The 11,024-nt window shown below is 61.1% G+C and overlaps 3 protein-coding genes across 7 annotated transcripts in view; all 3 read right to left on the reverse strand.

Moving 5' to 3' along the window:
• Positions 1-1,709: 1,709 nt before the first annotated feature.
• CCDC106 (coiled-coil domain containing 106) lies at positions 1,710-6,997 on the reverse strand. 4 transcript variants are annotated; one of them, XM_011932442.1, is made up of 6 exons: positions 6,326-6,997; positions 5,535-5,610; positions 5,304-5,408; positions 5,032-5,208; positions 3,124-3,336; positions 1,710-2,460 (listed from the first exon to the last, which is right to left on the reverse strand). In XM_011932442.1, the coding sequence occupies exons 2-6, from the start codon at positions 5,563-5,565 to the stop codon at positions 2,144-2,146; spliced, it is 843 nt and encodes a 280-aa protein (XP_011787832.1). In that variant the 5' UTR covers positions 5,566-5,610; positions 6,326-6,997; the 3' UTR covers positions 1,710-2,143. The 4 variants fall into 4 exon arrangements, with proteins under 4 accessions (XP_011787832.1, XP_011787833.1, XP_011787831.1 ...); XM_011932443.1 differs by having other exon boundaries at positions 5,535-5,666; positions 6,326-6,576; XM_011932441.1 differs by having other exon boundaries at positions 5,535-6,578.
• Positions 6,998-8,386: 1,389 nt separating this feature from the next.
• Positions 8,387-10,424, reverse strand: ZNF581 (zinc finger protein 581). Of its 2 annotated transcripts, none has more exons than XM_011932445.1 (2): positions 10,239-10,424; positions 8,387-9,456 (listed from the first exon to the last, which is right to left on the reverse strand). In XM_011932445.1, exon 2 carries the CDS (start codon positions 9,435-9,437, stop codon positions 8,844-8,846), a length of 594 nt encoding a protein of 197 aa, XP_011787835.1. In that variant the 5' UTR covers positions 9,438-9,456; positions 10,239-10,424; the 3' UTR covers positions 8,387-8,843. The 2 variants fall into 2 exon arrangements, with proteins under 2 accessions (XP_011787835.1, XP_011787836.1); XM_011932446.1 differs by lacking the exon at positions 10,239-10,424 and adding an exon at positions 10,166-10,190.
• ZNF580 (zinc finger protein 580) overlaps positions 10,255-11,024 on the reverse strand; it is a 1,850-nt gene continuing 1,080 nt past the window's right edge. The window contains exon 2 of the mRNA XM_011932579.1: positions 10,255-10,389. Within this exon, the coding sequence (XP_011787969.1) occupies positions 10,255-10,389 (135 nt within the window). The remainder of the gene's footprint in view (positions 10,390-11,024) is intronic.

Raw genomic sequence — 11,024 nt, forward strand, 5'->3', positions numbered from 1 at the left:
CCGAGCCTGGCTCCGAAGCGCGTCGGCTATTTCCGGACACTGGACGAAGGAGAGGCAGACGGCAGCTCCGACTGCTTCCGGAAACACCCGAAGGTAGGGTTTCGCGGACTTCCCAGGTTTCCGTAACTTTTCCAAAAATTATCTCCTCAACCTTTGGAGGTTTCCGTGTGTCCTCGTGTTCCAATGCGCCCAGCCCCCTCTGCGAGTTCGGGTTCTTCCGACAATTCAATCCGTCGCAGTCTTTGGCTGCTTCCACGGACTTCCTCCGATCTCCGCCGGCCCTGTCCAAGCAATCGGCCACTTCCGACAATCCTAACCGTCCCGGCCTTCGGCTCTTTCCGGAGATTTCCGGAGCGCGCCCTCGGGCCCCTCCTGGGATTAAGCTCGAGTCCAAGTTTCGGCTTTTTCCGGAGATGCCACTTGCTCACTCCGCCGATCAGAGAACTTCGGCTCCTTCCGCCACCGCTTCGTGAAGGCCTCACTCTCCGGGGACAGCTTCGGCTTTTTTCGTGCGTGCTTCGGCTCCTTCCGGCTTCGGGAACCGAAAAGGGAGGGAGGACGGAGGCGAGGTGGGTCAGGGGAAGGGATACAGAGAAGGGGACGAGGCCCCGGTTCTCGGCACCTGGCTCTCCGGATGGGAAAAGTGAAAGAAAAAAAAGGACCGGCCTCGCGGAGGGCCTGAAAAGGTTGCGCGAGACAAAAACAGCAAGAGGGGTGAACGGTGCGCGCAACCGCTGCGGAGGTTGCCAGCGCGGCTTTTTGCGCCTGCGCAGGGTGGAAGCGGCGGGTGAGGGGAAACACGCTTCTGCGCCTGCGTAAGAGTCTTTCTGTGGCGCGCTCTCTCACTGCTCCGGTGAAGGGGGTTGCGGGGACCAGGTTTCAGTCCCCATTGCGCGTGCGCGAGATTTTCCCTTCCTAGAGTGAAAGTGCTTAATCCCCAACGGTTAAATCCGGCCACCCTCTTAGTTGTCTTGGCAACCGCATCAACGCGCTCCGGCCCCTCCCGTCGCGCAGGCGCAGCAGATGGATGATCGCGCATTACTTCCGGGAGATGAATGATCTGGCGTTACTGCCCCCTGGCGGCCGGACGGAAGTATCCTCCAGAATTGGCTTGGCCGCTAGGTGGCCTCCCCTGCTCGAGGTCATCGAGTCCCGCCTCTCGCGCCACTCACTGGTCCGGGTAGCCCAGCGGGTAGTGTTCACTCTTCTTTTTACTCTTTTTTTTTTTTTTTGCGACGGAGACTCTATCGCCCAGGCTAGAGTGCAGTGGCCCGATCTCGGCTCACTGGAACCTCCGCCTTGCTGGGTTCAAGCGATTCTCCTGCCCTAGCCTCCCAAGTAGCTGGGACACCTGGCTAATTTTTTGTATTTTTAGTAGAGATGGGGTTTCACTGTGTTAGCCAGGACAGTCTCGATCTCCTGAACTCGTGATCCGCCTGCCTCGGCCTCCCAAAGTGCTGGGATTACAGGCGTGAGCCACCGCGCCCTGCTGTGTCAGCGCTGCTTTTCCAGAGCTCTGCCTCCGAGTTTTCAAGGGCACAGCTGTTTCTCCGTCTCTGCCTCCTGGGGGATAATTACACCCTGTCCTAACCGGCCTCCCGCCTGACCGCCCACCCCCTAGGAAGCCCCCGCAACCCCATCACCGTCTTCGGGGCGACGGCCTTCCCCTCCCAGGCACGTCCCCCTCCTAGGAAAAGGCTGAGGCCCAGTTTATTCCAAATTTTCACGTCGTTTTTTAATTTAAATTCTCTGAATAATTCTCTGTCTCGCGGAGTTGGGGAGGTCTGTCCGGCAATCAGGTGGGCAGCTCCTCCGCGGGGCTGGGGCGGAGACGGGGTCTATATAGTCCCCCACCCGAGCGGGGGGCACCCTCCTGCCTGGTTGATTTTCAGGAGGAAGGGGTCCGGCGAGGACGGGGCTGGCCAGCCCAAGCGGAAGGGGATGCTGGCGTTCGGTAAGGGGCTGCGGCGGGCCCTGGACCGTCGCGCTTGGGGGCCCGGCTAAGGGAGTCCCCAACCCAGGGAGGGAGGAGGAGGGGCAGGGGCGCGGCAGGGAGAGGCGCAGGTCATCCACCGGGGGCCTGGGGAGGGCCGGGGTCCGCGGGGGAGGAAGGCCCGGGCGGAGGCGCGGAGGCGTGGTGCGATCACCGCTTGAAGCGGTAGGTGATGGGCAGCAGCAGCTTGCTCTTCTTGAGCGCCTGCACCTTCTTGAGCGTCTCGTCGTCCAGGGCCAGAAAGCAGCGGCGGGAGTACTCAAGCAGGCGCTCCTTGGAGGGGTCGAACTCGCCCACCTCGGCCAGCTTCTCGGGGGCCACAATGAGCAGCTCGGCGATGGGCGTGGTCAGCGCCACGGTGTTCCTGTCCACGCGGTGGTGCTCGAAGGCCCGCGACATGCTCTTGAGCTTCTGGAAGGTGCCCAGGATCTTCTTGTACCGGCAGAGAACCCCGTCGGCGTCCTTCACTGCGGGGCGGAGACGGACACGGAAGTGAGGAGCAGGGGACAAGACCGAGGGGGCGGACACGGGAAGGGAAACGGCCATGGGAAGGAAGGATCCCAGCGAGCCGAGGTACGGGCGGTGCAGGAGTAGACAGGGAACAACAGGGAAAGAAGGGGGAGAGGAGGGAAGAAGCGCCCCCAGTACTTGGACCAGTGGGAAACGGGAAGAGGCAGGCCCAGGAAGGAGGGTGAGGAGAGAAAATGAGCCGAGAGGCCGGGTTCAACCAGTGCGGTCCCAGCACCCCCCCCCCCCCCCCCTGCCTCTCCACCACGCCCAGCCATCACCCTCGCCTCCCTGCCTCGGGTGAATTCACTTATTCAAGCCTCACCCGCCTCGAGGTAGGTCCTACTGCGCACCTCCTCCTTACCGATGAAGGTCAAGGAGGTGCCCAAAGTGACCCTGCCCTCGAGGGTTGACCAAAACTTAAAGTAAACCCAGGACAGGCCAGGGGCGATGGCTCACGCCTGGTAATCCCAGGATTACAGGGAGGAGTAAGAGACAGAACCCGGTGGGTCTTTCTCCAGCAAGGCTGGAGGGGCTTGGAGAGCAAGGAGGGCCTCTGGGAAGGACACACAGCAATTCAGCAGCCCAGGCCCCTCAGCGCCCGCCCCATGCACCTCACCCACCTCGCTGCCTCTCCCGGGCCTTGGGCTTCCCAAAGCGCCTCCGACTAGCACCTCCCTTCTGCTTCTGCCGCCTCCTCTCGCTGGCGCTGCCTTCTTCGGAGGCTCCGCTGAGGGAGGAGGCTGCGGACTCAGGGTCCGAGGCCTCGCCCCCAGCCCCACCCCGGCTGTCCCCCTCCATCCGCCTGGGCGCAGGCTTCATCCGGCAGTGGTCCTCTGGGGAGAGAGAGACACACACGTGAACTATGGGACCAGACATCCCATCACAGGTGCTGGGACTGAGAGAGGCTGCAGTCCCCAGAACCGGATCCCCAACCTGGGCTGGTCCCCTACAGAAAGGGACAGGGAGTACAGCAGAGACGCTGGTGGCTGAGTAGAGCCTGCTGGGGTCTGTGGGAGGTAGTGAGGGATGGAGCGTTTTCTCAGAGGCTTGGGCTGGCAAGAGGTCTTGGGGAGGCAGCCGACCAGGGACCTCAGGACCCCTGTGACTATGTGCAGTGCCCATAGGGGAGGGAGAGATTTCTGGGGACTGGGTGGGACCTCCGGTGAGTGGCCTCTGTAAAGCCAGGAGGCAGGCAAGGCCTTGGCTGGAGTCAGGGATTCGGACCCTGAGAGAAATCAGGGGTCCTGGGTCCAGCAGGATGGGTCCCACCTCCATCGAGACAGAGGGAGCTGGCCCGCCAAGGCCCAGACACAGGGTCCTCTAGAAGGTGGGTTAGGAGAGGGGTCTGGTGCCAGGGTCCCCGCTGGGAAAGTGCCGAGGCCGCAGGGCCAAACTGTCTGTGCAAAGGAGTCAGTCACCCAGGATGGAACCATCAGTGGGAGGAGACAGTGGCAGGCAAGGGCAGTCAGAGGCGGTTTGTTCCAGAGCAGAGGGAAGGCCAGATCCCCAGATGCTGGACTCCCAGTAACAGAGACACCACGAGACCATAGGCCCCTTGCCCAAGTCTTTGGGGGAAAGGGTTGAATTCACAAAGAGAGATGTGGGAGTTTTTGAGGGGTCTTCCCAGCCAAGGAGCTAGCAAGGCCGAGCTGAGGGTAGGTGGGGTAAAGTGTGGGTTCTCCAGGACGTGGGCTGTCTGGCAAACGGCCTGACCATATGGGGAAGAGGATGCGGCTGGGGTCCAAAATGTATTAAGCAGGGCACAGGGTGCTACCAGTCAAGAGAAGATGCTAGCTGTGAACTGGCTGGGGCTGGAGCCTGCTGTGGGAGCTCTCCCAGCTGCTTCTGGCCATGAATTATAGCAGAGCAAGGTATGTGGGCGGGGACTGTCCGGGAACGTGGGGCAGGGTTTGAGGGACAGCACCTGCTGGGGTCCCCACCCAAAAAGGCCCACAAAGGAAGAGCCTTAATGTCTTTGATGAGGAAGGAGAGCTCATGAACCAAGAATGGGACACGGTGGGTGGGAAGATGGCCCCTGGTGGCACACAGGGGAAGGGGGACAGGAGGAGGTTGGACGGCTGGCCTCTTGGATCTTGGAGAAGACAGGGCCAGGAGGAGGATCGGGGGCCCCTGAGGAAACCCAAAGGACTAGGGTGGGCCTCTCGGCCAAAGAGATGAAGGAAGGTCCCCCTAGTAGTCAGAAGAGAGGGACTCTCAGGTTCCAGGGTCCTGAAGTCACCATGGGCCGAGGAAGCAGATGGCCAGGGCACTGGAGGCTGATGGGATTTGGGGAGCTGACGGAGAAAGCAGGAGGGCAGGCCCCAGTAGACAGTTCGTGGGGATGAGGCCCTGGACATCAAGTGAGGAGGAAGCTGGGCCTGGGGGCCCAAAACAGGCAGGGGACTAGCAGAGAGGGCCAACGTGGCAGGTCCCACCCAGCCAGGCAAACAGTAGAGCCTCGAGTCTGGGTGAGTGGGTACCCAGTAGCGGGACAGGGAGGCAGGTGGATCAGAGCACCCCACACATACCTGCCTCCATCCGAGCAGAAGAGATGAATTTGTCCAGCTGGCACCGCAGGAAGTCCCTCTCTTCCTCCAGGTCCTCGATGCGCTTCTGCAGCCAGGAGTTCCTCTCCAGAGCCATGTGCAGCTGGGCCTTGACGCTGTTCATCAAAGCTAGGGCAGGGGACGCAGCCTCCGGAGGCTCTAGGGACACAGCGAGGGTGGGGGACCAGGTCACACCCTGGGACTCAGGGCCTGGCTTCCCAGCTGACTCCAGTCCCTCCCCGCCCCCGGCTCACCCTGGAAGTTTCCCCGAGAAGGGCTCAGACTGTAAAAGATCTGTGAGTCTAGGTGGGGCGCCTCGTCGAAGGGGATGGAGATCTCGAAGGCCTCATCGTCCTTCACTGGAGAGGAGAGGCCCCGGGTCACCCCAGAGAAGTCCCGGTCCCCTCAGACCACCCCCCAACCACGGCAGCCTGGAGCCGAGCGCCCTGGGACCCAGGGTAGGGAAGGGGACCCAGCTTCCTCACTTGTCCGCCTCCGGCTGCTCCGGTCATTCATGGCGTGGCTTCCTGCGGACCCCAGCAGCCGAGGGCCTCAGGGGCACTGGACAGAAACAGCAGCCACAAATGGAGGGACGCAGATGGACTCGAGGGTCCATCCTGGGGGAGGTGAAGTGAGACAGGAAGGACCTTCTGGCCTGGATCCCTGGTCTGAGGGAGGAGGGAGCCCAGACCCCAGGACTGAGGCAAAACACGCCTGGGCTTCAAAATCCTGGGTTCGCAGAGTCAGGCGCAGGGGGCCCAGCCACCGAGGTCCCGGGGGAGAAGTACGCTGGGGACGTGGGCTCCCGGGTATCGAAGGAAAAGGAAGCTGAAGCCCTAAATTGCTGGGTGCCCCAAGGGGTCGCCTGACAGGGACACCTGGCCTGAAGGGGAAGGACCCTCTCTCATTGCGGGCCACCGCCAGGCCTAAGGAAGAGGCAGGTGCAGAGGGAAACTGCCCCAACTTCCCAGGGTAGGAGGAGGTCCAGCCCGTGCGCGCTGCCCCCCCTACCTCCGGGGCCCCACGCCCCTCCCCCGCACTCGCGTGGGCGTGCGGACCCTCCCCCGGTGGTGGGGGCTGGGCGCGTGCGCAGTACGGGGAAAGGTCACGCGTGGGGATGCACCGCCCCCGCCCTTTGTCCCGGGGGTGGGAGGGGGAGCACTCATGGAAAGATCCCGGGGGGGAATGCACCAGGGCGGGGGTGCAAACGCGGCCACCATCCCCCGCCCGCGGGTGCCCGGGGTCCGAGGGGCCGAGGCCCCCCGCGCTCACCCACCCGCGCGCGGAATCCGGCTCGGGGACCGACGGCGGCGGCGCCCATGCCCGGCGCCGGGGAGCGTCTGCAAAGTGTCACGGGGAGCCGAGGGAAGCGCCCACCCACCCCCGAACAGGCGGGGCGGCAGGGGAGCGAGTCGTGGAACTGTGCGACGGAACGGGTACGGACGCGGGGATTCGCCCAGTCGGGCCAGGCTAGCGCCCCTCGTTGGAGAGTCCCCGGGTCCAGGTGAGGCCCGCCGTTTGCGGCAGCAGCAGAGGGGCTGCACTTGCGTGATAGCCCCTTACAGCACTCCCCCGCCCTTCCCGAAGCTCGGGCAGGGAACGTCACGAAATTCCCATCCTGGAGAGCTGGCGAGCCTCCGGGGGTCCCCGGCTCGGGTGGCGGGGGGCCCAGGAGAAGGCAGGAGAGTGTGACACCGGGAAAGTTGGAGCGAAAGGAGAATCTACTTTTAACGATCTCAGGAACTAGCCAGCGCAGACCCCCCCCAAGCTCCCCCACCTCCTACAGCCAGACCCCAAGGTTCTCAGGGATGTGGGGGCCAAAATGGGGGGAGTTACCCCCTCCCGAAAAATGAGGGCCAGGAACACCCCACCCCCATGTTGGTAATTAAGAGCCGGCTTTGGAACAGAGCTAGATTCCAGTCCTGACTGTTCCTGCTCCTCCCCAGCCTGTTAACTCCCCTGTAAAATGGGGAACTTACAAGCCCCTCTACATTTCTTGTGAGGATTCAGTTATGACACACAGCTCAGCCCAGCACCTGGCCATAGTCAGGGCTTGGGAGAGGAGCGCTGCTGGAATTACTTGAGGTCAGATGGTGGGTATGATCACAGCCTCTGGGAGGCTCTTTCCTTTCCCACTCTGGGGAGTACGAACGGAAGATTTGTTCTTCCTCCCAAAAAAAAGAGGTCGGAAGAGCAAATGAGGCCTAGCACAGTGCCTGGCACAAACTAGACAGGCAAGAAAAATGAATTAATAAGCAGATGTTTATTTAGCTTCAGGCTCAGCTCCACCTGCGTCTCCTGTTCACCAGAAGCATCCATGCTCTGGACTGTGGCCAGCCCTTAGGAGAGCAAGGTCTTAACCCGATGGAGGGAGAATCTAAACGTGTGCACGGCCTGCAAAGCTGTACCCATGATCCTCCCCTCCCCACTTCACTTTACAGATAAACTGCAGCCTGGTCCAAAAATTCCAGGGGGAGCCACCTGCCCTGGAATAGTCTTTTCCAAACTATAGGTTCATGGGTGAAGAATTCAATAGAATAGGATGAAATCAGCATTTAAAAAAAATATTTAGCTGGGCATGGTGGTGCATGCCTGTAATCCCAGCTACTCAGGAGGCTGAGGCAGGAGAATCGCTTGAACTGGGGAGGCGGAGGTTGCAGTGAGCCGAGATTGCACCACTGCTCCAGCCTGGGCGACACAGCGCGACTCCGTCTCAAATAATAATAGCTAATGAAAAAAAATCTGCACATACTAAAGGTAACTATGGTAAAGAAACTTTTGTTTCAAGGCCCAGGGTCCTGAGGGAGGCTGAGGTGTGTGGATCACCTGAGGTCAGGAGTTCGAGACCAGCCTGGCCAACGTGGTGAAACCCATCTCTACTAAAGGTACAAAATTAGCCGGGCGTGGTGGCACACGCTTGTAACCCTAATTACTTGGGAGGTTGAAGCAGGAGAATTGCTTGAACGCAGGAGGTGAAGGCTGCAGTGAGCCGAGATCATGCCATTACACTCCAGCCTGGGTGACAAGAGCGAAATTCCATCTAAAAAAAATTAAAAAATAAAAAAAAAAAGGAAGGAAACTTGGTTCACATAGATTTTGCACATCTGTGTACTCTACTGCCATGTAAAATGTGTTTGTGATAGGAGGTTGTGGTTTTAAAATTGTTTCAGTTTAAAAACATTCTTCCCAGATGACCCAGGTCTTCAGGAGCTGAGGAGGGGATAACCCCAAGGCAGGCCAACCTTCCCATTCCCCAGCCAGGCAAGCTGAGGTCTCCCTGCTAGGCAGCCACCAAAGAGGGTCTGAGATGCTGTCTCTAAAAACAAACCTCGAGTGCTCAGGGTGGGAATGCGTTTATTGTTTGATCGGTCTCAGGCCTGGTTGGGGGGTGGAAGGCAGGACTGGGGTCCCTTCCCCAACAACAGCACAGAAGCCTCGGGAAGATGGCACAGATTCCTGATGACCCACAGCCATCTTTTATGAGGCCAGAGACTTTACACACGACACTCCCCACCCCCATGCAGTCGAGGCTCTGCCATGGAACAGCTGGTATCTTTAGGCTAGAGGACTCCATTTTGTGTAGGGGCTCATTCCCATCTCAGCTCCAAAACACGGAGGACCTGAAGATTACTCACGGATTCCTCCTTCAGGCAGGGCTCTGCCTTGGAGATGCGGCTGCTCTGTGCCTGTGTCCAGGGCCCTGCATACCAGCCTCGGGCTCTCACCAGGTGTCTGGACAGGAGTCCAGGCTCCCTGCAAAGTCCTGTGGTGCCTGGGGCACCCGGCAGCCCGGCTCATGGATGCTTCCACCGCGTGTGTTTCTGCAGTGTGTTCTGCTCCATAAAGCGGCGAGGGCAGTGTGGACACTGAAACGGGCGTTCCCCAGAGTGCACCCGGCTGTGCTGGGCCAGCTCACCCGCATCCCGGAAGCGGCGAGGGCAGAGGGGGCAGCCGTGGGGCCGCCCGCCACCCGCCAGGTGAATGGAATGGTGCCGTGCCAAGTGGCTGGCGCGCTTGAATGCCTTCCCACAGATGTCGCACTCGAAGGGCTTTACCTCCGAGTGGGTGATGCTGTGTCGCTGAAGGTAGGACATGTATTCGAAGACCCTTGAGCACACGGGGCAGCTGTAGCACTTTTTCTGGCCTGAAGCCCCACTGGCCCCTGGCTCCCTCTGCGACTCCTCATCCACCAGCACCGTGTAGGGGACACCCTGAGTGTCAATGAGCAGGTAGTGGTTGGGCCTTGGAGGAGACGAAGCCTGGGGAGATCCGACGGAGGAGGAAGGTCCAGGTTCTGGGGAGCGGCATGTCCGACGGGGAGGGCCCTCCATGGTCTCAACGGAGGAAAATGCCAGAGGCTGAGGGCAGGGGGATGGCAGCACCAGCATCCGGAGGGCTGGCTGAGGCCTGCTGGACGGGAGATGGGGTAAGAAGGTTATATAGAAGAGGGCAGCTCAGCACCGCAGGCTCCATCCTTTTGCCTCCCTATAAACGGCCCAGGACCTCTGCATCCTGCTGCCCTCAGTCCGTCTTCTCCAGTCCCACTCACAGCTGGACTCTGACCCCCTAAAAGGTCCCCAGGGTTTCCCTCCTTGGAAAAGCTGTCCTAGCCTCGGTGCTCCACCACACACTGTACTCACAGGATCTCTTGACCTGCTCTGCACAACCTGGACCTCGCTCTAACTTTCCCCTTTGTGGCCTCCCAGGTCAGTGGGTGCCCCACCCCGCAGGCCTCCAGGCCTCTCCCTCCCCTCCTCCTAGCCCTTTCCAGGGTCTGCGTGTTGGCCCATCCTACATACTCAAGCCTTTCCTGACCCCCTCCATACAAGCCAAACCTATTCACAGGGGCTCCGACGTTAGGACCCCCAGGTTCTGGCCCTCTCTCCAGCGACATGTCTGAACAACTCCGTGCTCCCACCCGTCCACCCACCTCAGGTTCTCTCTAGTGCTGGCCCGGCCGCCAGCAGGCTCGTTCTAGGTCCCAGCGCTCTCCGGGGTTCCACCCCCGGGGCCACAGCCCTCGCTTTCTGGGCCTTTCTGTGTAAGTTCTCGCCCCCTGCAAGCTCCAGAAGAGCCTCCTCCGGCGCCTGCCCCACTCCCGCCCCGGCCCAGGTACCCTCCACGCGGTCCGGCCCCTCCCGCCGCCCGCTCCCAGCCCCCTCCCTCCTCCCGGCCCCCGTACCCCGTACCCAGTGCAGCAGCCTCTCAGGTCCGGGCGACTCCAAGCGGCCCCGGGCTACCCTCGCAGTTGCAGGCGGCGGCGGGAAGGGGACCTCTGGGTGTGCCCCAGGAGCTGGCGGCGCCGGCCGAAAGAGAGAAGCCGAAGGGAGAGGAAAGGGTCTAGGGAAGGAAGGTGGGGGCGGGGCGCCCGGGCCGTCGCGAAACGGCTCCGGCCAGAAACACACACCGAGAGAAAAGTACCCAAGCGAGGAAGATCCGGTCTCCACCCCTCCTCGCACCCAACGCGCACGCACAGGCAAGGAAGAGCTTGAAAATGAAGTGCGGAATGTTTATTGAGCAAAGGGTAGGGGGCGTGGGCGGAAGGGGGGTAGATACAGAAATGAACCAGACCGTGCCCGTGCTCTTTCTCATCTCTTCCCCACAGACAACCACCGGTTCACCGCTCCAGAGAGCAGAAAACCAAGGTTTAGAGAGGTCATGTCACTTGCAAAGGCTCACACAGCACAGCTGGACCGGAACCCAGTTCCGACTGGTTCCCAGGCCCAGGGAGGGGCAACGACTTTGGTCTACATCACACAGCTAGAAAGGGGGTAAGGAAGGAATGATGCTCCTCCTTTTGGAAGGTGGGGAAACTGAGGCCCAGGGTAAGGCAGTAACCTCAGCGGAGCCAGGGAGTGTGTGTGGGAGTGAGTGACGCTGTGTGGGTCAGACTTCGTGGCCCTGAGAGGGGCAGGGCAGCTCAAGCCGGGTCTCGAGCTTAGTGGAGGCGCACGTGCTGCGCCAGCTCCGCTGGG

This window comes from Colobus angolensis, unplaced genomic scaffold, assembly GCF_000951035.1.
Source record: "Colobus angolensis palliatus isolate OR3802 unplaced genomic scaffold, Cang.pa_1.0 Scaffold96, whole genome shotgun sequence".
Classification (NCBI taxonomy): domain Eukaryota; kingdom Metazoa; phylum Chordata; class Mammalia; order Primates; family Cercopithecidae; genus Colobus; species Colobus angolensis.

What these genes read in the sequence shown, in the direction of transcription:
- ZNF581 (XM_011932445.1), bottom strand. Translation starts at nt 9,437, where the DNA reads ATGCTGGTGCTGCCATCCCCCTGCCCTCAGCCTCTGGCATTTTCCTCC.
- CCDC106 (XM_011932442.1), bottom strand. Translation starts at nt 5,565, where the DNA reads ATGAATGACCGGAGCAGCCGGAGGCGGACAA. An exon ending in TTCTCGGGGAAACTTCCAGG is followed by an intron (nt 5,209 to 5,303) that starts GTGAGCCGGGGG and finishes CTGTGTCCCTAG; the next exon opens with AGCCTCCGGAGGCTGCGTCC. An exon ending in GGCCCGGGAGAGGCAGCGAG is followed by an intron (nt 2,461 to 3,123) that starts GTGGGTGAGGTG and finishes TCCGCCCCGCAG; the next exon opens with TGAAGGACGCCGACGGGGTT.